General features: G+C 62.7%; 2 protein-coding genes across 10 annotated transcripts in view; one reads left to right on the forward strand and one right to left on the reverse strand.

The window, feature by feature from the left end:
• Window positions 1–13622, forward strand: CASKIN2 (CASK interacting protein 2). 4 transcript variants are annotated; one of them, XM_004748931.3, is made up of 20 exons: window positions 1–179; window positions 1329–1861; window positions 5812–5863; window positions 6389–6486; window positions 6850–6995; window positions 7097–7192; window positions 7311–7441; window positions 7624–7732; window positions 8066–8174; window positions 8404–8498; window positions 8942–9203; window positions 9323–9444; window positions 9545–9605; window positions 9685–9776; window positions 9932–10042; window positions 10132–10233; window positions 10324–10462; window positions 10628–12106; window positions 12197–12419; window positions 12797–13622. In XM_004748931.3, the coding sequence occupies exons 2-20, from the start codon at window positions 1768–1770 to the stop codon at window positions 12885–12887; spliced, it is 3612 nt and encodes a 1203-aa protein (XP_004748988.2). In that variant the 5' UTR covers window positions 1–179; window positions 1329–1767; the 3' UTR covers window positions 12888–13622. The 4 variants fall into 4 exon arrangements, with proteins under 4 accessions (XP_004748988.2, XP_004748989.2, XP_044941860.1 ...); XM_004748932.3 differs by having other exon boundaries at window positions 1367–1861; XM_045085925.1 differs by having other exon boundaries at window positions 23–95.
• Window positions 13432–15032, reverse strand: part of TMEM94 (transmembrane protein 94) — a 24172-nt gene continuing 22571 nt past the window's right edge. For all 6 annotated transcript variants that reach the window (XM_045085924.1, XM_045085923.1, XM_045085922.1 and 3 more), the window contains exons 30-31: window positions 14818–14988; window positions 13432–14638 (exon numbers count right to left, since the gene is read on the reverse strand). In XM_045085924.1, coding sequence (XP_044941859.1) covers window positions 14566–14638; window positions 14818–14988 — 244 coding nt within the window. In that variant the 3' untranslated portion in view covers window positions 13432–14565. The remainder of the gene's footprint in view (window positions 14639–14817; window positions 14989–15032) is intronic.

Raw genomic sequence — 15032 nt, forward strand, 5'->3', positions numbered from 1 at the left:
CTCCCGATCCGGCGGGAGGGAGGGGGGAGGGGCGGGATTTCCTGCGGGAGGTGCCGAGCCGGTCTTGGAAAAGGAGGAGAAGGAGGAGAAAAGGGGTAAGGGGGGCAGTGGGAGCCACGGTCCAGAGTGCCAGGGACCGAGCAGGGCCAGCCAGATCCCCGGCGGGGCAGCTGGGAGAGGTGAGACTGCGGGGCCTGCGCGGGGGGTCAGCACCTTTGAGGGCGGGCACAAACTAACTTTTCTTTCGAGATCGGCGGGAGCCTTCGTCTCTCTGCTCCTTCCGTCCTCTTCGCGCCCCTGTTCCGTCCTCCCGCTTCAATCCCTCCGGCGCTGGGCTCTCCCGGTCGCTCCTGCCGCTTTGTTCCCCGGGTCGGCCCGGGTTGGGCTGGGTTGGGGGGATTGCGCGGCGCTGGACGGGCATTCCGGGGGGCGGGGGAGCCAGCCCGACCCCAAGCACTACCAGGGGCGTCCTCCTCCTGTGTCGGCTGCGGGCAAGATCAGGAGTGCCATTTGGGTTGGGCTTGGGACCTTCTAGGAGTAAGGAGACCCCAGCTAGGGCCCCAGGCCTGCACGGGTCTCATGCCACAGGGCTCGGGCAACAAATTCCTGGCCACTGAGAACTGACGTAAGCTTTTCTGCAGCGAAGTCGGGGCTCCGGGCCTCAGGTTCAGGCTTGGGGGGCCAGGCAGCCCCTTCTGCCAGCACGCCCCAGCTCTTGTGTCTGTTCTGCACCCCGCTGCTAACCCCATCCCGTACAAGGGGTGAGGATGGGTCAGCAACAGGTGCTGTAAAGCCTCCCAGTCCAGCAGTCAGACCCCTGCCAGAAATGGGGAGCTATAAGCTCCCCACTCCACGCTCTGAATACTTAAAGAGCCTGGGGCTAGGGCATCCAGCTATTATAGTAAAGCTTAGATTGGGAGGAGTCTGGGGCAGGCACCTTCCACAGGGAGTGACCCTTGCCTGTCTGCCTGTGTGTGACCCTTCCAGGCCCCACCTTCTGGCCCACCAGTTGTCTGTGGGTGTCAGAGCCCGGGGCTGTGGAGAACAGGCTGCTGGCCCAGCCTGCCTCTGTGTGTCGTGCTGCCAGGGCCCCTCCTGCCCCAGGTTGAGGTGCTGCCAGGTGCCCTGGGGCCTCAGTGACTCAGCCTCCCTCTCCCAGAAAGTCATCGCCTCCCCCCAAATACTCCTCTCATGCCTGGCAGCTGTCTCCCTCCCCCCTTTGAGTGGCTTGGCCCTTCCTTGACTCCGAAGGGCAGCGAGGGTGGTTTGGGGGGCTCCCTAGAACCCCTGTCCTACACTTCTGAGCCCTGCTTCTGGGACCCTCGCAGGCCTGGACCCTCAGCAGAGGCACTGCACCTTTTTCCAGACCCCCGAGACTTGTCTACTGCTGCTGCCCAAGGGAATGCTGACTGCGCTCTGGGTGGGCATCGGTGCTCCCGAGCCACGCCAGGAAGATTCTCGTGCCCCGTCCCAGCCCATCCCTGGGCTGTCAGACACTGCACGAAGGTCTCTGTCCAGGTTTCCACGTGGCCTCCACCCCCTCAGAAATCGGTTTTCCTGCTTGTGATGGCTGCTCATGAAACACTTTGAGGGAGTACCCATCAGTGCCTAACAAGAAGCCCACTGCTTGGGAAACCAGACTCGCTTCCCCAGGACTCCTGGGCCTCCAACGGGCCAAGGCATGGCACCCTGACGCCTTGGCTTAGACCTGAAGTTTTCCTGCCTCTGCCTGGACTCCTGATCCCAGAGCCCAGCCCAGGGACCGGAATGGGTCGTGAACAGGACTTGATCCTCGCCGTCAAGAACGGAGATGTGACTGGTGTGCAGAAACTGGTGGCTAAGGTCAAGGCCGCAAAGACAAGTGAGTGCTTGGTGGGGTGACTGTCTAGCTGAGACCCTGCCCTGAGTGCTCAGGCTATAGAGAGAGGCTTGGGTGGGGGTCACTGTGATCTGGGGTTTTGGGGGTGGGAGGACTGTCTGTTCTGTAAGAAATGCCTCTATGGGACAGCCACAGAGGAAGTTGGGTTACCCCTTGCTGTGTATCCTTAGGCAAATCACTTAGCCTCTCTGGGCCTCAGTTTCCTCACATGTAAAGTGAATGGGTTGAAATACATTCGTTTGAGTTTTTTTGAGCACCAACTGTGTGCCAGGCTTTGTTCTAGGCACCAGGCCATTATGTGGCAGCAGTGGATAAAACAGACTGAAATTCCTGCCATTGTAGAGTGGTCTTTAGCAGGTGTTTTTGCTGATGTATTCTTTGGAAGCAAGAGATTTCTGGCAGTGGGGTTGGGAAAGATTGAAAAGCAGCGGTTCCAAGCTCACCCCCCAGTTCAGCAACAGCAAATGTTTATTTATGACAGCTTAATGGGGATGCCCAGAAGATAGCTTTTAAAAAGAGCTCTACTGCTTAAAGCAAAGTTGATCACTATCTCAGCGCTTGCTAAAGCCCCTTTCCCTTGACTTAGCTGCCTGTGTCGCTGGGGGTGTGTGTGGCCAAAGCTAACTTTCTAGAAGTTTCTCCAAAACCCTTGACAGGGTTGTGGGGGCTCCATGCATGAGTGGCCACACCTGAACCCCATTTCTTGGGTACCTCTGTGGTGAGATGTCCCCCCCCACCTCCAACCTCTGGGCTTTAAGGTTGAGTTCTCTGAGCTGTCCTAAGAGAACACTGGATTTGTCCCCTGAGTTTCGAGACCAGTAGGGACATGAGGTAGCTCCTGCCACCAGACTGGGGCGGGGGGGGGGGAGGGAGGGTTCCCTCAGAGTGCTGGGGCTCTAGCCTCGAGACACACCTTGGCCCTGTGCACAAGAAGGGGCCCCCGTGACTACGTGAAGACAACTAATTATCCTCAACCACACCTGGGAGTTTGGGGTGCCAGAGGATTGATTTGCAGGGCCTGGGAGTCATGCACATGTGTGTTTACCCACCTGTACACCAGGGCAAGAGAGCCAGGGTATGGGAGCTTGGCTGCGGCCGGGAGGAAGGCCAGGTGGTATGGCCTCTGTGCCCTGGGGAAGTGGATACGGGGCGAGCACAGTGGAAGGAAGGTGCCAAAGAGGTCCTAGGAGGGCCCCGGAGGCCCAAGGGTGGGAGCCCCTCCCCCTCCTCCCTTCACCTCTGTGTTATTTTTGGCGACCTGCCCAGTAGGGCCTTGGGTGAGCTGCTGCTGGCCTCCCAGTTCTGGGGCCTCACAGTGAGGCCCTAGAGGAGGGCAGGCGGGTGGGATCTGGACGCTGGTGGTGGGAGCCTCATAGCTAGGCTCCAGGAACGTGCCCCGTGCCCCAGGGGAAATGCAGGGAGGGGAAGAGATTCCTTCCGTCAGCCCCAAAGGGGACTTGCACATTGTGTAGGCACCAGGCACAGAGTGACAGGGTCCTGTGATTCCTTGTGAAGCCTTGACACAGAGCCTCCCCTCCTAGTCCTCGGAGAAGCAGGGAAAGCTGGAGCAGAAAGATCACAGGGTGATGTTTGCAGACCTTATAGTTTACGAAATATCCTAAGTCCTCGATTTCCTGTGAAATTGGTATATCTGTATCTGCTTTACAGATAAAGAAACTGACACTCAGAGAGGATTAGCGAGTTGCCCAAGGTCACACAGCCATTATGGGGCAGATCAGAGTCAAGTTCCTGTCCTCTCCCCTCTGCTCCTTCACTTAGCTGCCCATCAGAATTACCCAGTGGCTGTTCTGAAAGTGCAGATTCCCTGTTCCCCCCGCAGAATTAGAATCGTCACAGAGATCTTGAGACCGTGTGAATCAGAAAGTTCTCCAGGTGACTCTAAAGCAGTCCTCCGAAGGGAAGCCGGGAATTCCTGCTCCATGTCACAGGGGGGCAAAGGAAACTGATCGAAGGGGAGGTGTCAGGGCTCCCCTTTTTCCTTCTGGTAGGTGGCTGGAGCCTTCTGGCTGGCCAGAGAGAGATGCTCCCTCAGCCTCCTGCACTTGCTCTCTGGTGCCTTTGGGGGTTGGCATTCCCTGCCCACCCTGGTCCTCTTGAGGGAGCAGGTGGCTGGGAGGGGGAAGGGCGCCGTTGCCCTGGCCTTGCCCCTGCCCTCCCTCGCTCCCTCCCCTGCTCCCTTTTCCCAACTGTCTCCTTTTCTGGCCAGAGGAAACAGAGTGGGCCGAGGGTGGCCCAGTGAGCTCACATCCTTTGCCTGAGCCTAAATCAGGAGCGACCCCTCCACCCCCAGAGCCAGGTCGGGAAGAAGGCTGCCCGGCAGGGGAAGTGGCTGGAGCCGCTGCCAGCAACCAGGACCCTCCTCCCTCCAGCCAAGGTCCCTAGCCCAGTCACTCTGAGCTTCTCTCCCCCACCGCCTTTCCGGCCATTGTTCTGGAAAGAACAGAGCCACCCAGCCTGGCCCTGCCCCTGTTCCTGTCTGTCCCTCCTGTCACATTGTCCTGCCACTCCCCAGAGGGACTGTATCTCGCTGCGGAGCTGCCCCATCCCAGACTGGCCAGGCCTGGCAGCAGGTGGAGGGACTTTCTCCTTCCTGCCGACCTCGTAGTCCTCAGTGTTGCTCACAGAGGTCCCATGGCTGCCCAAGGTCACTCAGCCAGTAAGGGGGAGACTTGGAACCACACACTTCCTGCTCCTAAAAGCCCCTCTCCTTCCCTAACTGGCTCTGTGTGACAAGGACTTTGTGAGGGGGCTAGAGGAAGGCAGAGAGGCCTCTGTTTCTTGCCAGCGGCCCCCACCTCCTCACCCCTCCATCACCGCCCAGCTCTGTATTTACCTTTTCCCTGTAGCGTGTAGTGCACCTCGGCTCGGTCCTAAATGTAGCTGTCCCCTCTCTCCCCCTCCCATGCTCCTCACCCCCGAGCTGATCCCTGCCTGTTGGAATGAGGCCCTGTCTTGCTGGGGTGTTCTGGGGCCCACTAGGGCCCGGAGGGCAGGCCTGGACCAGCATGCTTGGCACCCTGCCCAGCCCCGGTTGAACCAGGCCTCCTCCTTCCCAGCAGGGGTGGGTTGCAGTAGGAGACCGGCCACCTGCGACAGACATTCCTCTTCCTCTCCCAGCACTCACCAAGGACCGCCCCCTCCTGTAGCCTGGCCAGTACCTGGAGCACACCTGCCTGAATCCTGTCACCCTTCCCGGCAGGGGGATGGACCAGTGTCCTGCCTGTGCCCCTGGCTTCTCTGGCCGTCACCCAGCAGAGAGCCCTCTCCGTGGGGCGTGGACCTCTCTGCCGGGAGCATGTGGGTGCAGAATCAGCAGTTACTCCCCTGACAGGAGCGGTGGCCGTGGCAGGGGGCGGGAGCTATACCAGTTTTGCTGGAGGACAGCACGTGGACGGTAATGGCTCACGTGTAAGGCGCGCCGAAGGGCGATGGCCCCCTCTGCGGTGCGCCCATAAGGGTCCAGCCCCGGCATCTGCCCTGCTCCCCTCCAGCATCTGGTGCCCCTCTCCTCTCTCCGTCAGCCCCCTCAGCCCAGGGAGACAATGAGACTCTCCTTGGCCCGCTCAGGCAGGAATGCTAACCATGCGCTCGTGGGCCTGTCCAGTGAGGGCATGCATGCCAGTGCCCCCCTTTTCCGCCCTCTTTGGCCCTATAAACAAGCTGGGCTGGGGGGCCCGGGGAAGCCAGGCCCCTGCTGCGGCTCCTGCGCTGGGCACTCTGGAGCGGATGGGCCAGTGGGCCGGGTGAGGAGCTCTAGGGACAGGACAGCCGAAGGGCCATGGGGCAGGCTCTTTCTTGCACACCAAGAGGTCAGCTGGATTGGGGAATCGTGGGGAGGGACAACTTGTCAGGACACAGGTGGGAGCAGATCATTCTAGAGTGTCCTGATGCCCTCTGCTCCCATCCCGCAGAGCTCCTCGGCTCCACCAAGAGACTCAATGTCAACTACCAGGACGCTGACGGGTGAGCCCCTACCCCTCTCAAGAGCTGTGGGCTGGGGGAGGGGTAAGGGGAAAGAGCTGGCCCCTAGAGTCCCTAACCCTCTCAAACTTGGCCCTTGAATCGTGTTTGCTGAGAGCCCTGGTTCCTCCCCACCCTCCTGCGTGTGGAGCTGTCCTCGAGTGAGGGGAGGGAGCCGGGTGCCTCTCCGAGGGGCCTCCTGGGTCAGATTCCTGCTAGGCCCCCTTTTCTCCCCAGAGGGTAGGAGCCCTGAGGCTCCTGCTCCCACGGCCCCCTCCCCTGGGCTGGCTGGGGGTGGGGGGAGGCCAGACAAACAGGCCTCTCAGCCCAGACACTGAGCCCTTTCATGCTGTAGGCCGGCTGCTCCGCACTCCCACGGCAGGGCTGGCAGGGTGGGGGAGCGAGGCCACAGTGGGCAAGTCGCTCAGCCCTGCCAGCCTCCGGGACGGGTCTGGTGTGGAGGAGCAGGATTTGGGGGGGGTGGGGGACCACTCAGCGGACACCCCTCCCTGTGTCCCGCCACACCAGATTCTCTGCTCTCCACCATGCCGCCTTGGGGGGCAGCCTGGAGCTCATAGCCTTGCTGCTGGAGGCTCAGGCCACCGTGGACATTAAGGACAGCAATGGTGAGACCCCAGGGTGCTCCCTGGCCACACCCTGTGGTCAGAGTCTGCCCCGCCACATCCTAGCAGTGCTAATACGTGTCGCATAGCTTCCCTGGCTCTTTTTCATCTTCATGGCCTTCTGGGGGAGCTGGGGGTGGTTCTGATGCCCCGTTATCCAAGTGAGGAGGCTCAGCTTGCCTTCCTGCCCTGAGACCCCCCATGGGGGCCAGGTGGGATTCCGACTTCAGCCCCACACAACCGAACCAGCAGCCCTTCCCCTTGGATCTGCCTCCCCCTGCAGCTGGGGTGACTCCAGACTGCCCAGTGCCCTCGCCCACCCCTGCAGCGTCCCAGGACGTCCCCAGATCCCTTTCCCCTGTGCAGGCATGCGCCCGCTGCACTACGCAGCCTGGCAGGGCCGGCTGGAGCCCGTGCGGCTGCTTCTGCGTGCCTCCGCCGCCGTCAACGCCGCCTCGCTGGACGGGCAGATCCCGCTGCATCTGGCCGCCCAGTACGGACACTACGAAGTGGTATGTGAGCCTGCCTCCCCGTGAGGGGTGCCAGAGCCGGGGGGTTGGTTGGGGGGGGGGCTGGCCGGGCCAGACCCCTCACTCAGCTTCCTCCACCCTAGTCAGAAATGCTCCTCCAGCATCAGTCCAACCCGTGCCTGGTCAACAAGGCGAAGAAGACGCCCCTGGATCTGGCCTGCGAGTTTGGGCGTCTCAAGGTGAGGGGTACTAGGGGTACTTAGTACCTAGTACTTGGGGTACTAGGTCCTGGGCGACTGTGGGGCGGGGACGGGGGAATCTCAGGAGAAAGACCTGTCTGGGTGCTGCTTGCCACAGGTGGCCCAGCTGCTACTGAATAGTCACTTGTGTGTGGCACTGCTGGAGGGTGAGGCCAAGGACCCCTGTGACCCCAACTACACCACGCCCTTGCACTTGGCTGCCAAGAATGGCCACAGAGAGGTCATCAGGTACCCACTGCCCCCCCCCACTTCCTCATCCCCTTCCTGCGGAATGGGTGATGTCCCATCAGTGCCCTGCCCTGTGGCCCTCTTCTCTCGGGCTCTGGGTCACTCTCCCAGCCCCCCGGCAATCTGCTTCCTCTCCTGCCCCCCATCACCCCTGCAACTTGCCCCCCCCCCCCAATCCACAGGCAGCTCCTTAGAGCTGGGATCGAGATCAACCGCCAGACCAAGACCGGCACAGCACTCCACGAGGCTGCGCTGTACGGCAAGACAGAGGTGGTGCGGCTGCTTCTGGAGGTGGGTGTGGGTGCCTTCACCCCTCCCCCCGCTGGGGGCTGCGGCGAGGGACAGCTGGGGAGGCACGGGAGGGGGTCTCCACCAACAACGTGGCTTTTGGGTGGGCCGCGGCCTTGTGGCTGGACAGCAGACAGACCTGGTTCGAGCCCTGGTTCTGCCTCTCACCAGCCGTGTGATCTTGAGTTCATCTTCAACCCTATCTCTGAGCTTCCGGTTTCTGTATCTGTAAAAGTTGAAAACGGTATTCACTGTTCACCTCCGGGTGGTGGTGAGGACTGGGGGAGATGGCAAGCAGAGCGCTTCGTGCCTGCTCACGCTGTGCTGGGCTCCCAGGGCGGGGTGGACGTGAACATTCGGAACACGTATAACCAGACGGCGCTGGACATCGTGAATCAGTTCACCACCTCCCAGGCCAGCCGCGAAATTAAGCAGCTCCTGCGGGGTGAGTGTGCAGGAGAGAAGACCCTGCCCAGGTTGGGTGTCCGGAGCCACTCCCGTGGGGACTAGGAAGGGAGACAGGAACAGTGTCCCAGGAGCGAGATGTCATGCTCCCAAACCAGGGCTGGTTAGGGGACTCCAGGAACCTGGAGGAGGGTTGTGAAGGGGACATGATGGGCGGGAAGACACCCTAGGGACCCTCAGATGATGCCCTGCCCTGCCTTTTCTCTCAGAGGCCTCGGGGATCCTGAAGGTCCGGGCACTCAAGGATTTTTGGAACCTCCACGATCCCACTGCTCTCAACGTCCGCGCAGGGGACGTCATCACGGTGAGGACCCGGTGCGGGCGTTCCTTTGCTAGCACCAACGATTGCTGTCACTTGCGTGGGCACCTGCTAAGGTCTTTCCGTAACTCTCTTATTGACTTCCTCCCGCCCTGGGTAAAGTAGGTGCTATTTAACTGTTTCCTTTCTGGGCATGATAAAACTGAGTCATAGAGAAATTAAAGTGTTTGGCCTGAGACCCCGCGGCAAACACCAGCATTGGGATTTGAACCCAGGCTGACGCTGGGACTGTCCTGTGTATGCCCAGGAAGCATACTGAGGACTGGGCTGGGTGCCGGTAGGAAGGGCAGAGCTGTGGGTGCACTCGGGCATCAGCCGCTCATGGGGAGCGGAGGAGCTGGACTGTGGCTGTAGGGCTGGCTGCCTGCCCGTGTTTGGGGCAGGAAGTGATCGCTGTCCTCGTCTCCCCGATGCCTCATCTGCCCCAGGTGCTGGAACAGCATCCCGACGGCCGCTGGAAGGGCCACATCCACGAGAGCCAGAGGGGCACGGACCGTGTGGGCTACTTCCCTCCAGGCATCGTGGAGGTGGTCAGCAAGCGGGTGGGCATCCTCGCACCCCGCCTCCCATCGGCCCCCACCCCCCTACGCCCAGGCTTCTCTCGGACACCGCAGCCCCCTGCTGAGGACCCCCTACACCCTTTGACCTATGGCCAGCTCCCTCGGGTGGGCCTCAGCCCAGACAGCCCAGGTACGCCCTCCCAGAGTGCAGTGCTGGGCACTGGGGTGGGCGTCTGGCTGTGGCAAGCTGCCAGTCCGCTGTTGGCGGGGCCAGCTGGGGCTCTAACCCCTTTGCTTGTGCCCCTGCAGCAGGTGACAGGAATAGCGTGGGCAGCGAGGGCAGCGTGGGTAGCATCCGCAGCGCTGGCAGCGGGCAGAGTTCCGAGGGCACCAACGGCCATGGCACTGGCCTTCTGATCGAGAACGCCCAGGTGGGAGGGAGGAGGAGGGAGGGGGCGTGGGGAGCGGGACAGAGCTGTCCCTGCTGCTGTCGGCTCCCCACATGCTGAGTCGCTCCTTCCCTGTCTCCAGCCGCTGCCTTCCACAGGAGAGGACCAGGTGCTGCCGGGACTGCACCCCCCATCCCTGGCAGGTAGGAGAGGCACATGGTACCTGGGTCGACACCCCTCCAGTGTGCTCCTTCTGATTCCCTCTCTCTCTCCCTCCTGAAGACAACCTGAGCCACCGCCCTCTGACCAACTACCGCTCCGGGGAGCAGCTCTTCACCCAGGACGTGAGGCCGGAGCAGCTGCTGGAGGGGAAGGTGAGAGCCCTGCCCAGAAGTGGGCTGCGAGCCCCGGCGGTGCGGTGGTGTGGACGGGCCTCAGGCCGGGCGCCCCGGGGAGGCTGGGCCGCAGCCTCGGCTCTGCCTCAGCACACGCTGCTCTGTTAACTTCGGCCTCTGCCCCCGTGCCGCAGGATGCCCAGGCCATTCATAACTGGCTCAGTGAGTTCCAGCTGGAAGGTTACACCACCCACTTTCTGCAGGCTGGCTACGACGTGCCAACTATCAGCCGGATGACTCCCGAGGTGGGTGCCACGGCAGGAGGGCGGCAGAGAGCCCAGTGGGAGGTGGCTGGGGGGGTGGGGGGGCCTGATGGCACGAGTCTGTGTGACAGGACCTGACGGCCATCGGCGTGACCAAGCCTGGCCACAGGAAGAAGATTGCCTCCGAGATCGCACAGCTCAGCATCGCCGAATGGCTGCCCAACTACATCCCGGTAAGCAGGGGCCATTCTCGGCTCCCAGCCTCAGCTGTGGCCATCGGGGCCCTTCCTCGCCGGGGCGCTGAGGCTGGCGTGCTTTTCCAGGTGGACCTGCGGGAGTGGCTGTGTGCGCTGGGGCTGCCGCAGTACCACAAGCACCTGGTGAGCAGCGGCTACGACTCCATGGGGCTGGTGGCCGACCTCACCTGGGAGGAGCTGCAAGAGATTGGCGTCAACAAGCTCGGTGAGAACTGCCCTGGGGCCTCCTGACTGGGCCCCCCGCGTGCCTCCAAGGGGCTCTGAAGCAGTGCAGGGTTCAAACCCAGGAGGGAGCATGGGGGCCAAGAGCGACTGGAGTGGCCCTTTGCAGCCCCAGCTGACCCCGTGGCCTCTACCCCTCCCCTCTCAGGTCATCAGAAGAAGCTCATGCTGGGAGTAAAGCGGCTGGCCGAGCTGCGGCGGGGCCTACTGCAGGGGGAGGCCCCAGCGGAGGGCGGCCGCCGGCTCGCCAGAGGCCCAGAGCTGATGGCTATCGAGGGGCTGGAGAATGGGGACGGTCCGGCTGCAGCTGGCCCACGCCTCCTCACCTTCCAGGGCAGCGAGCTAAGCCCAGAGCTGCAGGCAGCCATGGCAGGGGGTGGCCCTGAGCCCCTCCCCCTGCCCCCTGCCCGCTCCCCCAGCCAGGAGAGCATTGGAGCACGCTCACGAGGGTCCGGTCATTCACAGGAACAGCCTACCCCCCAGCCCGGTGGCGGAGACCCTGGGACCCCACAGGAGAGGAACCTTCCAGAGGGCACAGAGCGGCCCCCTAAGCTTTGTTCCCCACTTCCTGGCCAGGGGGCCCCCCCTTATGTGTTTATGTATCCCCAGGGCTCACCCTCCAGCCCAGCCCCAGGGCCACCTCCGGGCGCACCTCGTGCCTTTTCGTATTTGGCTGGTCCCCCTGCGACCCCTCCAGACCCACCTCGGCCCAAGCGCCGGTCCCACAGCCTGAGCCGCCCTGGCCCTGAGGATGGGGAAGCAGAGGGGGAGGCCGAAGGGTCGGTGGGCAGTGCCTTGGGCAGCTACGCCACCCTCACCCGGCGGCCGGGACGCAGTGCCCTAGCGCGGACCAGCCCTAGCCCGACCCCAGCGCGAGGGGCTCCCCGCAGCCAGTCCTTCGCCCTCCGTGCCCGACGCAAAGGCCCGCCACCCCCACCCCCTAAGCGCCTCAGCTCCGTCTCTGGCCCCCCCACGGAGCCTCCTCCTGTAGATGGGAGCCCAGGACCTAAGGAGGGGGCCTCTGTGCCCCGAAGGCGAACACTGAGCGAACCAGCCGGCCCCTTGGAGCCCCCAAGCCCGCCCGCCCCAGCTGGCCCCGTGTCGGACACAGAGGAGGAAGAACCAGGGCCGGAGGGGACGCCCCCATCTCGGGGCAGCTCAGGGGAGGGACTCCCATTTGCGGAGGAGGGGAACCTGACCATCAAACAGCGGCCGAAGCCAGCGGGACCCCCATCCCGGGAGGCACCTGTGCCCGCTGGCCTGGATTTCAACCTCACAGAGTCAGACACTGTTAAGCGGAGGCCCAAATGCCGGGAGAGAGAGCCACTGCAGACGGCACTTCTGGCCTTCGGGGTGGCCGGTGCTACACCCAGCGCTTCTGCCTCCCTGCCCTCCCAGCCCCCCGGGGAGCCCCCCTCCTCCTCAGCAGCTCCCAGCCCTCCCCGGCCTGACCCCAGCAGCCTTCCAACTCAGGGAGCTCCAGCGCCTCTTTCTCCCGGCCTCCCAGCCCAGCCCCCTGTGGCCCCCAGCCCCGGGCCTGCTCTGGAGAACTCGGCAGGTGGTGGGCAACCTGGGGAGACGGAGCCCCCTGCTTCCCCTGCAGCCCTCATCAAGGTGCCCGGTGCAGGTATGAGGAGGGGCCCGCAGGGTGGGGTGTTGTTTCCAAGGGTTGCATCCAGCCCCTCTTGAGTCACAGCCAACCTTTTTGTCTCTGCAGGAACAGCCCCCAAGCCTGTGTCTGTGGCCTGCACCCAGCTGGCATTTTCTGGCCCTAAGCTGGCTCCCCGGCTTGGCCCCCGCCCTGTGCCGCCCCCGAGGCCTGAGAGCACTGGGGCTGCGGGCTCTGGCCGGGCCCAGCAGAGGCTGGAACAGACCAGCTCATCCCTGGCAGCTGCACTGAGGGCGGCAGAGAAGAGCATAGGCGCTGAGGAGCGAGAGGGGTGAGGCGTGCTGGGTGCTGGGCGGGGAGGGAGAGGGGTGCAGCGCAGGAACAGCTCCCCCCTAACTCCTCTTCCCCGGGTCCTGGGAATGTCGGCGGGGACGGGGGAGCAGACCGATCCTGAGGCTGGGGCGACCCTTACTGGGACCGGAGGAGCCAGGGCTCTGAAGTCACCCATATCTGACCTGTGGGGGATCCTGGCGGCTGCCACTGAGAGGCACGTCAGCTCGAGCACCTCAGCTCCCCCGAGCCCGAGCGCCCTCACCGAAGGGCCCGGAGAAGACACACTAGGTGCTTGGCACCGGCCGGGAATGCAGGCACAGCCCCTGCCCACCACGGCCCAGTCTCTGCTCTGACCCGCTCCCTCCCCTGCTGCAGCCCTCCTGGCACCTCCACCAAGCACATTCTGGATGACATCAGCACCATGTTTGACGCCCTGGCCAACCAGCTGGACGCCATGCTGGACTGAGCCCCTGGTGGCCTTCAGCCGCGCCCCTCGCGACCTGTAGCATCTGCGGCCTTCGAACCCCCGAACAGAAGCTCATGCTGTCAGAGCCAGGGTCATCTTCACGGAAGCGGAAGCGGACATCTCAGCGGAGTCCCCTCCTGGTGTGACCTGACCAGTCAGCCCTGGCCTGTGGACAGGGACCCTGGCAAGAGCTTCCGCCCGGGGACAAAGATGGCGGCCGGGCTCCTGGGGGGCTCCCTCTGCCCTCCCCCACCTCCAGGGTCTCCAGTGCTGAGGACCTCTTGGCACCTGCTGTGCTGTCCGGGCACACGCGGAGGCTGGAGAAGGCTGTGTGTCTGACCGGCTCCACACAGGTGTTCACAGGACATGTAAATAAGCGGCCAGGGACCTGGTCTCCGCGGTGGTGGCCGCCCACCCCTGCTCCTGCCTGTGCCTGCCCTCAGTGAGGCAAAGGTGGCGGGGGTGGGGCCAGTGGGATTAACAGATCCCCAAAGTCCAAACCTTTTCAACTGTAAATGTTATTTTTTAAGCAGAGAGAAATGCATATATTTTAAATGAAATTTATTCTATCTATAACCACCTGAGAGGACATGGGGACGGGGGGCCGCAGACCATGGCGAGAGTGCGCACAGCTCGCCTCAGGGCTGGAAGCCTGATCTGGATGGCCCAGGCCCCGCTCTGTAACTATTAACCTCTTATCCCAACTAACCCCAATGAAAGTGTCATTCCACGTGATCTGGCTGTGTTTGGATCTGTGCCACGGACCTCTGAGCCCTGGGTTCTTGCCTAGGCCAGGCCTGAGGGCTCCTACCAGTGGGGAAGGAGCAAGGCTTGGGCCCTCCCCTCCCTTTGGGGCAACCTCACCAGCCAAAGCCTTGGGTGGGCCCCGGAGTGGCTGCCTCATGGACCAGCCACAGATTTTTCTTAAGCAGTTTACAAGTTTTAATACAAACCAGTCTACATTCATTCCTAAAAGGCTCATTTCCAGTAAAAAATATACACCAGTAAAAACATTCTCACAAGGAGAACTAGGGCAGAGGGCCAAAAGGAAACCTGGGCCGTGTCTCCAAGACTGACGTGCCAGGCCAGCTTGAAGACGGGCACAGGGAGAGGTGCCAGGGCACGGCAGGGGGTCTGCATCTTCAGGTCTGAGCGTGAGGCTCCCTCACAAAGGGAGGGAAGTACTCGACCACCTCCAGGCCCTTACCCCAGGAAGACAGGCGGGGTGCAGGTAGGCTGCTGCCTTCCACAGTGACCTGTCTGGACCTCCCACGGCTGTTGCCACTTAGGTCCTGGCCCCACCAGGTTCATGGCTCTGCCTGGAGACCCGAGAGTAGAGGGCCTTGGGCTAAGAGACCTTAAAGGGGGCAGCCCTCGGGTGGCGGAGGCTAAGGGCTCCTCTGCTAAGTGCACATTGGTTGTACAAGGTTGTACAATGCACAAGGTTGTACATTCAAGACCAGACTGTCCTGATGCCAAGGCCACGGCTCACCAGCTCCTCCACAGTAAGTCCTGGGGGTCAGGATGACAGTTGTGTCAGATGCTGAGCTGGCCCTCCCGTGCCATGGGGTGCGAGAGGAAACCCTGAAACATTCATGGATACCAACTCCCCAGACTCAGAAACCGGTCTGGCTCTAGCCCCAGGACCAGGGCAGTGAGGACCACGGTGGCCGATGGCTCAGAAGGGGGAGTTCATGCCCAGCTTAGTCTCAAACTGCAGTTTCTGCCGCTTCTGGTAGCGAACCCGGACCCTGGTTGGGCAGGAAGTAAGAGCCTGGGTTAGAGCAGGAGCCCAGACCAGGGACAGGGCAGGTCCCCAGATGAGGAGGGAAGTCCAGGCAGCGGAGGCAAGCAGGGGAGCCATGCCTGGGAGGTCACAGGCCCAAAGAATGAGCCTGAGCCCAGAGGGAGTGCCCCGTTGGTGGCTCACCGAATCTCATGCAGCTTCACGACCTCGTTGGTCACCACCACAAGGACCAGGGACAGGCAGCCCAGGAGCCAAGTCAGCAGAGGCACGTCGTCCAGGCCAAAGTGGACAGGGCTGTCCCTGTCTGTCCACAGCTGCAGGTCCACTGCCGTCTGGACCACCTGGCCCAGCAGGCTGCAGGGAGAGGCGGTAGCCCCCATGTGAGCCTCTGGCTTCCT

The sequence above is a fragment of the Mustela putorius genome, unplaced genomic scaffold, assembly GCF_011764305.1.
Source record: "Mustela putorius furo isolate JIRA1106 unplaced genomic scaffold, ASM1176430v1.1 tig00000873_pilon_pilon_pilon, whole genome shotgun sequence".
NCBI lineage: Eukaryota > Metazoa > Chordata > Mammalia > Carnivora > Mustelidae > Mustela > Mustela putorius.